The sequence below is a fragment of the Sarcophilus harrisii genome, chromosome 1 (genome assembly GCF_902635505.1).
Source record: "Sarcophilus harrisii chromosome 1, mSarHar1.11, whole genome shotgun sequence".
Taxonomy (NCBI): Eukaryota; Metazoa; Chordata; class Mammalia; order Dasyuromorphia; family Dasyuridae; genus Sarcophilus; species Sarcophilus harrisii.
Genome location: NC_045426.1, coordinates 154,694,278 through 154,713,910, shown reverse-complemented (window position 1 = coordinate 154,713,910; position 19,633 = coordinate 154,694,278). Strand labels below are relative to the sequence as shown.

The window sequence follows — 19,633 nt, the reverse complement described above, 5'->3', positions numbered from 1 at the left end:
ACTTGATCTTTACTTAGTTATAGGTGATAGATGCCTTGTTCTATCTTGTTAGATGGAGGTCTCAAACTGAAGAAAATGTAGTTCCTTCATGTATTCAAGACATTTTAAACCAGGAAACTGATTCATAGAATCCATTCATTTGAGTTGCTATGATTTAATAGAACTGTTTGCAAGACATAACTTAGATATGTCTTTGAGATGATAAATATAATGGAAGTTCAACTCAATTTTGGCATACCAACTTGGACCTGTACTGTCATGCCTGGTAAGAGCCTGGTACATCTAGCTGGCTTATGCTTCTCTCATTATTTTCCTGTCATGTCTCCCGGACACTATTGCTATACCACCTTCTAAACAGGATTCAACTGAGTTCACACCTAGGGACAGCTGACCAATTTAGTTTTGATATTCCTGCAGTGGGCCTATGTTGATCTTATTGGTAAGAAGCCATTATATCTTCTTTCTGAGTCCAAATTTCTAACTATGCTTATCCCAGTTATCATCTGTTTGCTACACCTCTTTGTTGCTGATTCACGATTTTAGAGACCATGTCCCTTCCCATTTCTACCCCTTCCTCTGGGAAATCAATGCTTATCATTGTTTCTAGAAAGGAAAGGAGCTGTGTTTGTCATTGACTTGAATGTCTGTCATTACATTTAAGTAAAAGGAATTAAATTTTGGTTTTTAAAAAGAATCACATTCCCTAGAAAAATGAGCAAGTATCCTGCATAATAAATAAAACAACTCAGACTAAGTGATATTTTAAGTAACTAAACAACTCATTTTATAATAATGAAAGCATATAAGCAAGTCCTTTTGTAGCATGTAAATCTGAATCTGTAAATAAAGAATTTATAGATTAAAATTTTATATGGTAATTATATAAAAATCTACCCAGTATGTACGGCTTTCAAGAACTTTTCTTCTCTTATAATATATATAACATTTATATATATATATATATATATATATATATATATATATATATCTCCATGTATGCCAGAATACTCTAATAGGGGTTAAACAAAAGAGGAAAGTTACCTGTCTGGAAAAAGACTCTAGAAATGATTGTCCGACACAATGGACAGGGTGTGCTCGTTGGGTTGTCTTTGGCCAGGGTCCGGAGGCAAGGTTCACAGAAGATGTGGTGGCAAGGGTAGCACATATATGGGTTGAAATAAACATCCAGACACACGGCACAGATATAGCTTTCCTTTTCTTCTGTACATTCATTGTCATCATCTGTACTCACATCATCATTCAAAGTCTATGAAACAAAAATACAAAAAGGCCAAGCTCTTCATATAAGCGTAAAAGATGTGAAGGTTTTCTCTAATATCAATGAATAGCCCTTGTAATTAATAAGATCTGCAATGTTACCAGAAAATATCAGGAATGGTACAAATATTTTCACAGAAAAGAGGGAAAAATAATATAGTACATGGAACTTAGATACTTAACAAAATTATCTGGATAGCATGAAAACATGGATAAACAAATCTGGAGCTAAAAATATGCATGCTCATATGAATACTTATGTTTCTAATCAAACAACTAACATTTTTTCAGCAATTCTTAGAAATCACAAGTATAACAACAAAATTCTTTTAATTTAGCTGAAGTCTATTCAGATTTACCTACTGTCAGAAGGATATGATGACACAGCACTTTCTTTTGCATCTCTCTGACACTTAACTGTCAAAATTTTATTTATTTGTATCTGTCTGTTACCTACCTTCTATAATCTAATCTCTAAAAAGGTTAGGATATTGTCCATTATTTAAACTTCACGTCTCTCCATACCTACTATTAGTTGCTTAATAAATACTTTTAAAATATGAATTAAATTAGCAGTCTGGCCTCCTAAATAAAAAGGCCCCCTATCCTACAAAGACACCTCTATTTTACAATTGCATATCCAGAAGGGGGGGCAAGAAAATACAAGATAGTAGGCAAAGACTGAATGGTATTTTGGTCTGGAAGCTATGTTGCTCGTATCTCATCAGATATGAAAATCTATGATCTTTTTGAGCCTTTTCCCTACCCCAGGTTCAGCAGCTTATCATGTTGAGAATGTTTTAAGAATGGCAGGCATTTTTTGGCTTAACCAGGCTAAACACAAAATTCAAGAAAAGCTACTAGAAGTTTGTTCTTTCTTTCCAGGCCCATATATTGAAGATAAATGGGAATGAGTGGAGAATAATCCAAAATGTTAATATGTTTTGTTCGTGATAATTGTATGAAGAGTTAATCTGAAATGCAAGGGGGGGGGGGGAAGATACAATTATAAAAGTAACATTCATGTCAGAGATATGCCTCATAGTTATTCAAATTTTAGTTATTTAGTAACTAATTATTCGGTTTGTGAATTATCCACATGCTTTCCCCTTCCTCTTTGTCTTTCTCTGGTTATCAATTTATTAGTGCCCTCCCTTCCCCTTTACAAACAGTACCCTTCATCAGGATATCAGTGTGAAAGAGAAAAAAGAAAACCATAAATATGCTGTTCATTAGATCTGTTCATTAAATCCTACTAAGCAGTAGGATTTCTTTCCTTCTTTCTTTCATGTTTTTTTTCTTTTGGCATATGCCAATTATTATCTAAGATAACCAAATGATCCAGTAGCTCTGACAATGAATAACAGTTCATTGCACTTTTCAAAGAACACTAATGAAGATGTTAAGCCCTTGGTGGAAGTTCATTTGTTGAAATCAGAGGTTTAGAAGAAGGTCATTTTTCACATAGCTTAGCACCTAGGTAAAAATGCCCATTTAAAATATCTCAAAAGGCCAACTCTCTATTCAAAACAAATCTGATAAATATGGATCTTTGAAATGTTCACAAGGCATCAGGATCTGTATAAGACTGTTCAACATAAAGCTGTAATAAATGAGATCTCTCAAACTTTTGGGGCCATAAAAAAGCATTTTAGTCAAAAATTTATGAGTGTAGCAGAATGGAAGTTAGATTAGTCAGCAGTCTAAAGCAGAAACTATGGACAAAGTACACTGTAAGACACATAGAAAGATAGAAATCTAAATCTTGCAAGTCCAGGAGGATAAATTCCAAAGGAAAAAAGCAACCCTGTACACCTCTGATAACTTAGCATGCCCACACTGGTAATATTTAATAAAAATAGTAATCAATAATGAAGATGAATAATTTAATTAGCCTAAGCTATGACTGTTTAATAAAAATTATTCATCACAAAATAATAAAAATGATTGGATAATATGTTGGGCATTAAGATCCTTGCATTTTAATTTGACTTTCAAGAATAAACAAGTTTGCAAACCCAAGGAAATCTTTACTATTATTATTATTAAAGCTTTTTATTTTCAAAACATATGCATGAATAATTTTTCAACACTGACCTTTGCAAAACCTTGTGTTCCATATTTTCCTTCTCCCTCCTTGAGAAGGCAAGAGATTTGTTATCAACTATATATGAGAAGTTATGCAATCAATTAAATATGAAAATTCATATTTCTAGATTAGCCACAATGCAAAAGAAAACACAAGACACAAAAAGGAAACATGAAATTTAAAAAGTATGTTTTATCTGTATTCAGAGTTTATCAATTTTCTTTCTGGAGGATAACATTTTTCATCTAGAATTTTTTGTATTTGTCTCAGATTATTATCCTGTTTAGAGTAGCTAAGATTTTCACAGTAGATTCCCCCTTACATTATTATTATTATGGTGTACAATACTCTCCTGGTTCTTCTCACTTCACTTTTCATGAGTCCATATATATCTTCCCAGTTCTTTCTGAAACTATCCTGCTTGTCATTTCTTATAGCACAATAGTATTCCATCAGAATCCAACATCTTTAGCCATTCTCCAACTGATGGACCTTCCCTCAGTTTTCAATTGTTTGATACAACAAAAAGAACTGCTATATTTTTGTGCAAATACAACATTTTCTATCTCTTTCATTTCTTTGGATTATAGACCTAAATAGTGATATTTATTGTTAAGTCAAAGGGTATTATGAACACTTTGAACATACTTCCAAATTGTTCTCCAGAATTGTCAGACTAGTACATCACTCCACTAGTATAAGGTACTTATTTCCCCCTCATCATTTAGCATTTGTAATTTTCCTTTTCTGTCACGTTAGATAATCTGATAAATGTGAGGTGATATTTCAGTTATTTTAATTTGCATTTCTCTAATCAGTAGTGATCTAAAGCATTTTATATGATTATACATAGCTTTAATTTCTTTATTTAAAAGCTACTTATTCATTTCCTTTGTCCATTTTTCAAGTGAGAAATAGCTCTTATTTTCACAAATTTAGTACTTCTCTAAATATTTGAGAAACTACACCTTTAACAGAGAAATTTGCTGCAAAATTCTCACCAAGTTTCTGGCTTTCTTTCTAACTGTAACCATATTCACCTTGTGCAAATGCTTTTGAATTTCATGCAATCAAAATTATTCATTTTATTTTCCATGATCCTCTCTCTTATTTGGTCATAAACTCTTCCCTTATTTTTCCATGCTTACCTAGTTTACTTATATCACCTCTTACGTTTAAATCACTTAACTATTTTGACCTTATCTTGGCATATGTGTGAGATGTTGGTCTATGTCTAGTTTCTGCCCTTTATTACATGTAATTTTTATTGCATCATGATCTGAAAAGGTTGCATTTAGTATTTATGCCTTTCTGCATTTTGTTGTGAGGTTTTGTGCAGGTTTCATGAATAGCTAAAGAAAAAGGTATTCCTTTCTATTACCATTCAATTTCCTCCAAAGGTCTATATAGCAAAATTTTCTTAAAAATCTATTCATCTAAACTTTTTTCTTGTTTTATTTAATGATTAGATTTATCTAGTTCTAAGAAGGAAAAGTTGAGGTTTCCCATTGATATTGTTTTGCAATTTCCTTATGTAACTCATTTAATCTTTCCTTTATGAAAAATCTGGATGCTATGTCATTTGGTATATATATATGTTTAGTACTGATGTTACTTCTGTGTACTTGTCTATGATACCTTTTAGCAAGACTTGGTTTCCCTGCATATCCCTTTTACCTAGGTCTATTTTTGCTTTTTACTTTGTTTGAGATCATGGTTGCTACATCTGCCTTTTTTTAACCTCATCTGAAGCATAATATATTCTGTTCCAGCCCCTGATTTTAACTGTGTGTATCTCTGTTTAAAGTGTGTTTCTTTTAAAAAGACATATTCTTGAATTTTGCTTTGTAATCAATTTTTTTATCTACTTTTATTTTATGGGCGGGTTCATCCCATTCACAGTCTATATATATATATATATATATATATATATATATATATATATATATATTTTCCCTTTTCGAATGAATTTAGATGTTTTAAACATTGCTTCCTACCCATTCCATTTCCCCTTATATATGAGAATTCTTCCTTGTGCTCCTCTTTTATATGAGTTAATTTTCCCCATTCAATCTTTCCCTTCCCCTTTTCCTGAGGGCATCTCTCATTTTTGCCTATCCATGTTATTTTTAACAGCATTTTAACAGAACAGATTCACCTCATGACCTCTTTCTATATACAATCCTTCTACTTTCCCTAATAATAAAAAGGATCTTAGAATTTACATGTATCATCTTCTCATACAGAGAAGCAAAGAGTCTTAACCTTATTGAGTAAAGAGTCTTAACCTTACTGAGTGTCTTATAATTTCTCTTTCATGATTACCTTTTTATTCTTCTTTTGAGTCTTGTATTTGAAGTCTTATTTTTCTATTTGATGCTGGTCTTTTCACTAGAAATGCTTGAAAAGTCCTCTATTTCCTTAAATATCCATTATTTCCTGGTAAAGGATTCTATTCAGTTTTGCTAGGTAGGTTACTTCTACCCAGGGTAGGTGATCCTGATAAAACACTTTTTAGTATCACAACTCAGAATGCAAATCCTTTGAGGAAAATTTGATTTCTACATGACATTATGTGTATTTATATCTACCATAAAAGTAATGCATTCTTAGCATATGTTATAAAATTTTTAAAGGGGGCATACCAGAATAGCTTTTGGTATACTTACAATGCTAAAGAACTTTGTTAAAAGTTCCTAGAAAAGATCTTTTTCTATCATCCTATTAGTTATCATCCTTCAAAGCATGTTGATCTGAACTGAGAGTTGTTTTACATCCTTTAAACTGTAAGGATATGAAGATAAAAATTTTACAGAACCTATCCTAGAACTTAAAGGATAGAGAAAATGATGATGCAACTACCACCTGTAATAGGATATTTTTTTTCTCTCTATGTAACCAGAAAACCAAAGCCCACTCTCATTCTGTTATCTTCTCACAAGCTAATATGTGAAAGATGGTACTTACGTGGCTGCCAGAGATTGACATGGGATTCAACCTACAGACCTGAATAAAAACATCTCTTACCTAAAAACATCTGAGGGAATCATCATACAAGCTGTATTTTACTTTCCTTTGTTCACCTGAAATCTCATCAGTTGCTTTTTGCTTTCTCCTGATCAATATTTTTACTAATGATTTGATAGATGAAAGAGAGTTAAGTCCCTTCAACTCTAAGGTATGAAGCTAAAAATTTTAAAGACTTTCTCCCAGAGCTTGAGAAGTAAGAACATTTATGATGCAACTTACCATAAATATATATCAGTAATAGAGTAGTATTTTTTTTTTTACTTTCTCCTGGTCAATATTTTTATTAATGATTTTATGGATGATATAAGTCACATGATATGACAGCCATTTTCAGATATTGTACAGACTCATGTTGAATAGAAATTCATTCTGTATAGCTCCAAAAGGTAGAACTAGGACAATAACAGAAATTAACAGGAAGACAGATTTTGTCTTACTATGAAAAACCATTCTGAGTTGTCAAACAAACAACAAAAAAGATTGCTTTATAAAAGAGTAATTTTCCTATCGTTAGATTCCATACAATTTTCATGCTGAATGAGACAAAAATGGTCATTTGCTCCAATATTTTATTCTTAGTTTGAAAGACTTTGAGATGGTGGGGAGGCAATTAACCTCTGCTCTCCATTCCCCACCAGCCCCCCAGTTAATAGAAATTGCTCTTTAAATGAGTAGTTTGTCAGTATACCAGGCCAAAAAAGATGAACCATGAACAAATTTACATATTCTAGCAAAAGTAATTGAATAACATAGGTACAGCTGACATTTTCTAAATTATTTTCACATCTTTGGAAAAATTATACTCATAAAATAAATAATTAAAATAACTGAAAATTATTTTTAAAATATCAATTTATATTTCATCAAAGTGGGAGAAAATACAATAGACAATACTCTATTATTGATGAGTTTTATTTAAAGAATTAAATAGTTTTTAAAGGGCTCCTGATTTTAAAATAATTATATAATGAAACAAACAAGGAGGAGTACCATGAAGTAGTAGAAAGCAATCTGGATTCAGGGTCAGGAAAAACATGAATCTGAATCCCATATTAGAAACTTAATATTAACCTATATGACTATGGACAAGATACTTAATTCTTCCAGTTCTCACTTTCCTCATGTGAAAGACCTGGATAATGATTGCTGCATATCATAAGATCAAAGGTACAGAGCTGGAAGGGTCTTTCAGAATCATCTAAATCCATTTGCCTTGTTTTATAGATAAGAAAATTGAAGCTCACGGCAATTAAATAATTTGCCCCAGGTTGTACAGGTAGCAAGGGACAGAACTAAGATTTGCACATTAATGGTACTCTAATTCTACAAGCCTCTCTTGGCTGTGTCACTGATATGTAGATGACTCCAAGATCAGTTATCTTTCCAGTGACCCATGTTGCTGCTACTGCATCAATATGTTGTGGAGAAAATGCTCCCCTTATTATTTAAAAAAAAAATTGAAAAAAGAGTAAAGAAATAAAATTTTAAAAAGAGAACATGGTTATGTGCCTAACAGAACATTATGGAAGACTCAAAATATATAATAACAAATTAAGTATATATATATATATATTAGTAGAAGTTATATTCATGAATTTCCTTTTTTTTTTTTTTTCACTTCCTTGTAAATTCTTTGGTTCTCTGCTGCACACCTTATTTATTTTATTCTTTTTTCCCTTTTCATCCCTCTCATCACATAAGCAATCTACAATTAAGGGATATTTATGTATATATACATATATATGTATATATATACATACATATACATGCCCACACACTCACTACCTCCCCCCCACTTCTTTCCTGCCCCTACTGTCTCTTTAATTAATATCTATTCCATAACTAACCTTGCTATTACTTAATCTTCTCCCAAGGGATCCTTCCCTTGTCTTCTTCCCTCACCTTTTACTTCCCAACCACCCATCACCCTCCCCCTCCTTATTTCTTTAAGATTTTGGAGGGTGCTATACCCTTCATGGTATATTTGTAGTATTGCCTATTGAACCCATTCCCAATATGAGATTTTCAACATAAGCCTTCCTCCTCTAATGCCTCTGTGTCTATTATTCCTCTGTACCTCATTTGTATAACATGATTATTTTTACCTTAACTCTACTAATCTTTCTTTTGAGCTATCATATTGTAGATGTAAATCTCATACATATATATACTATATGTATATAGTATACTATATGTATATATTATATATTTTTACAAAAATTATTATTTAAAAATTATTTTTTAATATATACATAAATTTTTATATATGTATATATTAAAAATAAATAATTTGTCCATATTTAAACAATTTGTTCATGTTAAGTTCCGTAAAACTGATCTTTCATATTATGTCTTCTATGTTAAATTTTCTGTTAAATTTGGATTTGGTTGCTGGAAAGTCCTGAAAATTTGCAAGTTTGTTGAATGTCCATGAACACTAGCAACATATTTATCTTCTTTTCTATCTATACAAAATTTTCATATATTTAAATAAATATTTATTAAGTGTCTATTACATTTCAGGAATTATGCTAAGAACTGAGAATACAAAGAAAGGCAAAAGAGAATCTCTGTTCTCAATAAATCCATAGTCTAAAATGTAAACAACTATCTACCAATAAGGTATAAGTAGAATAAACTGGAAATAATCAAGAATAAAGGTATTAAAATCAACAGGAGATTGGGAAAGTTTTCCTAAACAGTGTGGGATTTTAACTGCAATGTGAAGGAAGACAAGGAACTCAGGAGGCAAAGATGAAAAGGAAGAGCATTCCAGGCATAGGGGATAGTCAGTGAAAATGTCTAGTGTTGGAAGGAGCTTTATATTCAAAGAACAACAGGCTAATGTCATTGGGTCACAGAGTATATGTATGCTTGGTGGAGGAGGAGATTTGAACACCAATTAGAGAAATTTATATTTGATCCTGGAGATGATAGGGAATTACTGGAGTTTAATGAGTATGTGTATGTGGAGGGAGAGAGGTATAGATTTTGGGACAATGGGCAGTGACGTGGCCAACACCTGTGGCAAGTCACTTTGAAGATCTCTTTGAAAGGTGAATGGAGTGAGGAGAGATTTTTTATAAGCAGAACAACTAGTAGGCTATTGCAAAAATCTGAGTATGAGGTGCTGAGAGCTTGCACCAGGATCATGGCAGTGTCAGAGGTGGATGAGAATGGGGCTTATCTACAAAATCTATTTCACAATAGATTTAGATATCAAAAGTGAAAATAAGGAGTTGAGAATGACACCTAAGTGAGTCTAGAAGGCAGGGAAGTTTGTGATCTCATGAATAGTAATAGGGAAGTCAGGAAGAGGGGATAATGAGGAAAAATTTTTGGACATGTTGAGTTTGATGTCTATGGAACATCTAGATTGAGCTGGAGATGTATGTGAGAGGTCAGCAGAGAGATTAGGACTGGATAAGAAGATTTGAAAATTGAATGGAGAGAGAATAAAATATCAAGGAGAAGAGAGCTAGTTAACAGAAAAATATTATAAAATAAATTGTGAAGGATGAGGAATAAGAAAAGATGGGTAGTGAATTTGGAATAATCAGTTTTGGTTGAATAATTTAAGATTTAAGTATTTAAGAGATTTAAGAGTTGAAAGAAAACGAAATAGAGATACTAACTTAAATGGATTTAAGGAATTTAGCCACAAAAGAGAGGAGAGATATGGGACAAACAGCTAATGGGAATGACTGGACAAAATGAAGGGTGTCTGAGACATGGGCTTGTTTGTAGGCAGTAAGGAAGCAGTGAATAGACCGGGAGAGATTGACAATAAATGGGGAGAGATTGGGAATGATAGAAGAGGAAAAGAAGGGATGAAATAGAATCACTTGTGAATGCAGAAGGGTTCGCCTTTCCAAGGAGATAGGCTGTCTCACTGTATGAGACAGAAGTAAAGATTCAAATACTTGGTGAAGTGGTTAAAAGAGATAGACCTCAGTGAATGATGCCAATTTTTTTTTAAAGCAATCATTATGACAAAGTTCTTAGCTGAAAGTTGCATAGGATTGCTGTTAACTATCAAAAATATTCGAGTAATTTCCAAGCTTCTCCCAGAAATAAAATCCCATCTTTTAGATGTGATGTTTTTCTACTAGTATTGTTGTATAACTGATACATATATGGACCATGACAGACTCCAAAAGAATTAAAGTTAGACATGGAGGACAATGAAAAAGCATGGGGATTATAAAATCATTTATTTAGAGTTGAAAGACATCTTGAAAAACATAGTAGGCATAAGCAAGCTGCAGCAGATAATCAATGAGGAACTTCAAAGAAAAATAAAAGTAAAATATGTTATCAGGAAAATGTGTGATAGGAAAAGAAAATGTGCTGGCAGTGTGGTAAAGGTAAAGATGATTACTAGTATTCTTGCAAGAAAAAGTAAGAAAGGATTCAAACACTTTGAGAATATCCTATGTAGTGAAGTTCTGAAATAATATAGGGCTACAGATTTGCAGAGAATTAGAAGGCAAGGATAGGTCATAATTTGTACCACTGAAAGAAATATTCAAATCAATGAGATCGTAAATATTTGATCATATACTAGGCACTGGGGTAAATGACTGATAGATATTTGTCTTTACTTTTCAATCTACTAAATTTGTAAATTTCACATATTCAAATGCCTTAAATAGTGGGACTAGAACAAAAAAGATAGGCATGGATTCACTTTCATCATTTAGTCAACCACACCATGGGATTTATCACAAGTACTAAAAGAGTAGCCAGAAAGGCAACAATGTCTAAAAATGTTATTCTACCAGCTGCTTAAAATTGACATTTTAGCATTTCTCTGGGTTAAGCACAGATCTCTTCTTTCACTTCTCTTTTAAAATGAAAATGGCCAATCTTAACATAAATAAATAGATAAAATTGTTTTCTTCTGGGCTACAATGAGAACCCTAAGTGCTGGATGGAGAAGGGCTGAAAGGCAGGGGGAAAATGATTAGAAAAGGGTATGCAGGGTTTCAGAAGATAAACTTCACCTACTTCACAATTTTACCTAGGGCTGGCCCTGAATATGCACATTAGACATGTTGTTTCAAAAAGACACAAAGTAAACTAAGCAATTTAAGAATTTTTCCCAATAATTAGATCAATGCCATAATTCTATCTAGGTTGTTTTAAAAGTTAAAATCCACTGTACCTCTGGAACTGCAACATACTCTCATTCATTTATATGGAATTCAAATAATATGAAAACTGACAGAGAAAAAAATCACAAGTAAAAGAACTAACAGAAATTTAGTCATAAAAACAGTAATATCAAATTAAATCAGTCAGGATAGAATTTATGATAAAAAACTTCACCTGGCCACTATACTTATGTCATACATAAAAATGGAGTTTAAAATTAGAATTATAAGATACTGCAAGCTTTTTCAGTATATTTAGATTTTAAGAAAAGATGTTATGTTACATATAGTTTTAGATATCATTATATATTCTAATTTCTAATTAAAATATATACATGATTAATTCATATGCAGTATATACCCACACATTAGTGGGTATAAAAACTTAAAAGAGTCTATAAAATTAATCACAGCAGAGTTAGAAGTCAACATTAGTCAAATATAAGAAGAGAATTAAGGAATTTTGGCATCAAAAGAGACATCAAAACATAGCTAGTTTAATATACATTTGACAGTAATCTCTAATCAACTCACCATTTTACCTTAGAGAATTCAACATAACCTTGGTTAGGAATAGAAATAGAATAGGATAGAAACCAATGCAATCAAAATTAGAATGAAATTAAAGATGGAAAACACTTTTTACAGCCAGTGTTTATGATGAAGGTTTCATTTCTCAAATATATAGAAAATTCAGTTAAATTTGTAAAAATTCAAGTCATATCTCAATTGACAAATGGTCAAAGGATATAAACTAGCAGATTTTGGATGAAAAATATCAAAGAAATCTATACAAATATGAGAAAAAATGCCCTAAAGCACTATTGATTAAAGAAATACAAATATAAACAACTCTGAAATACCACCAACCTATCTGATTGGCTAATATGACAAAAAAGGAAAATGACAAATACTAGATAAGATGTGGGAAAACTGGGACATCAATGCACTGGTGGTGGAGCTGTGAACTGAGCCAACCATTCTGTGGGGCAATTTGGAACTATGCCCAAAGAAGTGCCCTTTGACCCAGCAATACCACTAATAGGTCCCAAAGAGATCATAAAAAAGTAGCTCTTTTTGTGGTGGCAAACAATTGGAAATTTAGAGGATAGTTATCAATTGGGGAATGGCTGAATAAGGTGTGGTATATGAATGTAATGGAATACTGTTTTGAATAAGACATGATGAACAGATAGATTTCAGAAAAACCTGAAAAGACTTCTAAGAACTGGTGCAAAGTGTAATAAAGAAAACGGAATAAACATTGTACACAGTATCAGCAATGTTGTATGATAAATGATCAACTATGATTAACTCAACTCTTCTCAGCAAAACAATGATTCTCAACAAATACAATAAATCTATCACAGTACAAAAAACTCAAAAAGGAAAATGCTATCCATAGCTAGATAATGAACTGATAGACTTAGAATGCAGATAGAAGCATTTTATTTTCATTTGGGGAGGTGGCTTTTCCCTTTTGTTCTGTTTCTGATTTTATGTTTTTCTTTTTCTTTTCAAAAGTGCACATGTGCAATCTATATCAAATTGCTTGTTATTTTGGGGAGGAAAAATGAAAAAGAAAAAAAATTGAAATTCAAAAATTTTTTTAAAACTATGTTATATGGAATTGAAAAAGTAAAAAACTGTTTAAACTACCCCTCAAGGGGCAGCTAGTTGGTGTAGTGGATAGAGCAGTCCTGAAGTTAGGAAGACCTGAGTTCAAATTTGGCCTCAGACACTTAACACTTCCTGGCTATGTGACCTTGGCAAGTCACTTAGCCCCAATTGCCTCAGCATCAAAAATAAATAAATAAATAAATTGCCCCTAAAAAAATAAAGTATTAAAATGGATCAGCAATTCATAAGATGAAATTGAACAATCAACCCAGAAATAAACTTCTAGACCTTTTAATGTACAAATGCAAAATAAATAATAAATGAGTGAAAACATAATTTAAGAATGCAAATTTGATTTCCTAGGTCTCTGATGGATTTAGTGGTATGGAACTTTGGCTTAGAATATAGCCATGGTAGGGTGTACCTTCTATGAAAAGAATATAATAGATAAAATGTAAAGGCTGAAGGCAAATGACATTATAAATAATGATTCATTAAAATAAAGTAATGAAAGAATAGGAGGTGAGGAAGCATAGTGACAACATATGAATGACTTTTGTATAATCTTATGAAATTAATTTGGGAAGAACTCCCTTTGGGGTAAGAATTGCTACAAAAACATAAAGACTGATAAAAATGAAATTTAGATCAGTATCTAAAATTGTATGTTATAATAAACTCAAAATGCATATATGATCTGACTATAAAAAAGTTAACGTACACAGTAGAAGAAAATGAGGTCAGGTATCTTTTAAAACTGTGATTTGGGGGAATATTCTTTAAATTTGAATTGATATGAATAAAACCAAAATGAAGCAATAAAATATATGTATATATTTCATATTCTGATATCTCATTTGTCTTTGTCATATGAGTTAACATACAAAAATTGTTTTGTAAAATCTAAAGTGGTACTGATGCATTGTTGGTGGAGTTGTGAAAGGATCCTGTTGGAATCTTTACAAACTGTTAAGCCATTGGAGTTGATAGAGACAATAATTATCTAATTTGGCATGGTTCAATATGATTGATTTGATCTTAGAAGGAGATATTTTGGGCCAGAACTTGAAACAAGGTACTAACTGATAGAAACAATGCTTGTGTTCACACCTTTAGAGAGCTCATAAGTATCTAAGTACTCAATGAAGTTCACACGTTTGGGAGATTTCAGGGCTTAGTATGGCTTAGTATGAGATATCCGAATTCACACCTCCCTTAGGGCCAGAGAGCACTTTGGGAGATAACCCAGAATCCCTCTCTCTCCAGAAGGAGGAGTTAACCTTTGGGAGATCATAGATATACAGAAAGTTCTTAGAGCTGGAGAGAGTTTTTCTTGGGAACATTGACTGGGGTTGGAGAGGAGCACTCTGGGAAGAAGCCCACAAGTCCTATCTTCAAGGCAAGAGATTCATTGTATCTTCTACCTTGGTGCTGGCTGGAGTCGAAAGGACAAACCTTTGGATTTGGAGACATTTGAACGGAGCTCTTAGAAGCAAGCAGAGAGGTAGGCATCTGAGCTAACCGGACTATTATTGAAGGACATAATAAAAGATCTGAACTTTTATCATCTGGCTGTGTTTTGGAAAAAGAACACCAACATTTGACAAGTACAAAGCTGCAAGATCTCTTGGAGCCAAGCAGAGAGATAGGTCTGAGCTAACCGGGATATATTGAGGAACACAATAAAAGATCTGAACTTTTATCACCTGGCTGTGTTTTGGAAAAAAAAAAATACCACAGGATCCAACGATTCTGGAGAGCAATTTGGAACTATACTCAAAAAGTTATCAAACTGTGCATACCCTGTGCAGTGTTACTACTGGGTTTATATCCCAAAAACGATATTTAAAAAGGGAAAGGGACCTGTATGTGCAAAAGTGTTTATGGCAGCCCTTTTTGTAGTGGCTAGAAACTGGAAATTGAATGGATGCTCATCAATTGGAGAATGGCTGAGTAAATTGTGGTATATGAATGTTATGGAATATTATTGTTCTGTAAGAAATGACCGGCAGGATGACTACAGAGAGGCTTGGAGAGACTTACATGAACTGATACTAGGTGAAATGAGCAGAACCAGGAGATCATTACACACTTCAACAACAATACTATATGAGGATCAGTTGTGAGGGAAGTGGCTATCTTCAATAATGAGAGGATCCAAATCAGTTCCAATTGATCAGTAATGAACAGAACAAGTTACACCCAGCAAAAGAATACTGGGAAATGAGTGTGGACGACAACAGCATTTACACTCTTTCTGTTATTGTTTGCATGCTTTTTGTTTTTCTTCCCAGGTTATTTTTACCTTCTTTCTAAATCTGATTTTTCTTGTGCAACAAGATAACTGTATAAATATGTATACATATATTGTATTTAACATATACTTCAACATATTTAACATGTATGGAATTACCTGCCATTTAGAGGAGGAAAGGAGGGGAAAAGATGGAACAGAAATTTTTACTTGGGTCAATGCTGAAAAATTACCCATGCATATGTTTTGTCAATAAAAAGTTATGATTAAAAAAAAATCTAAAGTGGTATATAAATAGTAACAATTCTTAAGCTTTGACATTATTCATATAAAATCTGCTGAATTATCTCTGAAAAATCATGGTATTTGGGAATGTTATCAGAGCACTAGAAAACAAATTTTGCCAGATTAAAAAAAAATTAAGATTACACAAGCAATAGGTTGTCAGCATGACTGAGATTTCTAAAAATGTATTAGTAATTAATTTTATGTAATAGTTCTATGCTTCTCTGATCTATTCAGATATCAAGAAATCTGTTTAGTACTATACTTAAGACACCCACAGCTAAAGAGGAGAATGCCCGGAGAATGATCAGAATGGTAAAGGGTCTTGAAATTTTACCAAATAAGAACTGATTAAAAGAACTGGAAGAGGAAAAGTACATGACAGTTATCTGTTTTTAAGTACCTGAATGATTGCTGTGTACAGGAGGATTAGATTCGTAAAAGAAAGAGTTTATAAAAGTAGTTGGATAGATATAATCTTCAAAGAAGCATATTTGAGCTAGATATAAGAAAAGCTTTTAAAAAGTATTTCATAAGGTAATTGGTCTTCTCTCAATAGAGGTCTAAACAACTAAATGCTATAAAAGAAATTTCCAGACAGTTATAGATTGTACTGAATGACCTCTGAAATCCCTTCTAAATAATGAGATTCTTTGATTAGGTAAATATTTATAATATATCTATCAAAGGCTATTAACAGATGGACAATTTCAAAAATTTGCAAACAGAATAAGGCTGAAAATGATCACAAAATACAATTATGATTAAGAAAGATTTTGACAGGCTAAAATAATGGGCTAAGAAGATGAAACTGAAGTGGGATAATTTAAAATCCTTTATCCAGATTTTTAAAATATTCAACTAATTAAATGATAGGAGGATATACTACATAAATCTAATTTATATAAAAAGGTCTGGAATGAAGTTCAATGGATTGTAACAGTACTATGAAATATGATGGGGTAGCCAAAAAACCTCATAAAATCTTAGACTAAATAGACAGATAACATCCAGAAAAATGAAATGATGGCCCTCATTTACTCTGCAGTGGTAAATCCATATCTGTAGTAATGTGTTCAGTTAGAAGTATGTTTTAAGAAGGGCAGTTTCAAAATGCAGAACAGACAGGATGTGGTCTGGACTGAAAATAATGTCAAAAAGAATCAAATAATGGAGCTGGTACAGCCTAGAGAAGAAAAACAATAATGGTTGTCTTTAAATAAACTATAGGGATCTTATACCTGTATGTAGAAAAGTATTAGATTTATTGCATTAGATGGCCTCTGAGATCCTTTCCAACATAGAAAGTGATAACTGGTTTTAGATGTGATGAAATAGCTTCTTCCTGAGGTATTTGCGTTTTCAAAAGGGGTCTCTTGCTGGCAGAAAAAAAAATCAAAAGAATTACATTCCAGCTGTATATAGCAGCTATTTAGTAGCTGTTTTCCACTTATACATAAGGTCAACCCAATTTTAAAGTGGCTGTGGTAGATTAGAAGAAGGTAAATGCAATGAGTGAGAGAAGGAGAGGCCTGCTTCTTGCTATCTGGTTATTAACATACTTCTAGAAGACTCAGACTCACAGGATGGTTTCAAACTAATGTTTTTAAGGATGACTTGTGGATTATGGCACTTTCACATCACTCACTTTTTTGAGAACTATTTCCATCAATACCCCCATCATCGAGCTAGGTAGCACAGTGGATGGTCAATTGATTTGGAAAATGTAATGTTCTGGTTAGCTTTTTGGAGGTCTTGGGACCAGTGTTAGTCAGCAGAATAATCACCATGAGAATAGGCAGGAATAAAGTCCAAATTTTTTCTTATCTCCTTTACAGTCTGTCTACTTTGCCTGAGACCGGGCTAGCTTTCTGGAGACCCTTTGGAATGAGTCTTGGTTTCAGTGGAGGAGGCAGGAGAGCTACCATGAGGGTCTCCATCTTGTCACATGGCTAATAAATTCTAAGGCAGATTTTGAATTCGATTTGACATGGTCAAATTCCTATCTCAGCCTCATCTATCAAATGATAACACCAACCTTATAAGGCTGCTGTGATGATTAAATGAAATGATAACAAAATTATTATGAAAACCTTAAAGCTTATATAAAAATTATTATTATTATTAAATGAATAAAAGACTTATTTTAAAAAAAATCTTGGAAAAGTACTTTTTTGCCTGTCACAAGAATTTTGCTTGCTGGGTGTTTGCACGTAAAAATATTCAACATTATCCAGGTCATAAGACACAGTTATTTAAAGCCTCTTTCTTTTGCTAGGCTGCTTGATTAATCCCTCTGTGCTTTTTCAGGTACTAATTAGTTGCCACCTGTTGGGATATACATATGAAATTTAAAACTTCAAAGGAGATTATTATTATTTGAACCCTATTATTGACATTAGAGGCATCATATTTGTCTCATTAAAAGCTTTTGGAAATTTAGCTCTGCATGACTCATTTGCTTTCTCAGTAAATATGCACAATAAATTAAAAGAATTCTTTTACTTGAGATATGAAATATTTAACTAATTAAACATTTCATCTATGTAACTAGTTACTCTCACAGAACCAATGGCAATGACCCATGAAGTTTGTGTCCATCTAGGTCATTCCCACAAAAATGAAAACAAAAGTTAAAACGTACATATTCCTTTTTAGTGGTGTCTTAAGGGATTAAAAACGTTGAAAATATCATCCAAAGAAATGTTGCTGTAAGATAAGATTCTTAAAATATTAACAACACATATGGGAATTGAATACACTGCTTTGTTATAGCAAAAACTTGCCGTTCTTGATTTTATCGTAAATTATGTCAGTCAATCCAATTTCTGACATTACAAAGATGCATTTTGAGACCTTAACAATCACTGAATACTGATTTTAAAATGTTTCTTTTTATGTTGAAAACATAAACATTTTCTACATATTGTAGAAAATACCATTTTTATCAGAAAGTTATAGACAATTCAAAATGTGTGGTCACTTTGGCAAAACCATTTCATTCCAAACTTCTTAGCATGGCCCTCCCAAATTTGAAATCAATGTACCTTCCCTTCCCTCACACTATTATCTGTATGGTACAATTATGTTGTAGCCTCACCAGATTATCTGTCAGAGACATTTTTATCCCATGCTTTCATGTGTCTCTGGAACTTTGATTATGCTCTTTTCTATGACTTAAATGTCCTCTTCCTTTGTCTTCTCCTTTCCATTCCTAGTGAAATTAGAACAGCTTTTTCATCGATAATTTAAATGCTATCTCTTCCCCAAGGACTTTTATTTTCTGTCCAAAAGATGAGTAACCTCTTTCTTCTTGTATTTGCAATTGTACTTGTTTCTCAATTCTCTTCTGTACTTCTTACTGTTTTTCCTTTAAAATTTATTCAACATTGAGCCCAGTGTCTTCCTTAAGGTAGGCAGTTCATAAATATTTCCTGGAGTAGACTGGGAGGTTATTTGTTTATTAGTTTTCAAATATTAGGTTTCAAACTACTTCTCCTCTTCCTTCCCAACCCTCCCAACTCTACTCCCACACAGTGGATTGTGAACTATTTGAGGGCAGGAATATCTTATTTAATCTTTACAACTCCCCTGGTATACTGTAAACTCTCAAAATGAAATAAATGAATAAATGTTGTATGAGTAAATACATTAATAACATAGAAAATAGAATCTTTTTGTGAGAAAATTGGAGTTAACTGACTTGCCCAGGATCACAGAGCTAGTAAATGTTATGTGTCTGATGTTGAATTTGAACTCAAGTCCTCCTGCCTTCAGAGCTAGTATTCTATCCACTGTGCCATCTAGCTGCTCCAGAATGTTCTTTTCTTGTCATTCTTCTGAAGTACCTTATCTATGATTGAGTCTTACTCTATTCTGTTTTGGTAAGTGCACTCTGTTTTATGAAAATATTTTGAAGCA

General features: G+C 32.5%; 1 protein-coding gene across 1 annotated transcript in view; it reads right to left on the bottom strand.

The window, feature by feature from the left end:
* Nucleotides 1-19,633, bottom strand: part of RNF180 (ring finger protein 180) — a 151,668-nt gene that overhangs the window by 10,604 nt on the left and 121,431 nt on the right. The window contains 1 exon segment of the mRNA XM_031937404.1: nt 1,042-1,267. Coding sequence (XP_031793264.1) covers nt 1,042-1,267 — 226 coding nt within the window.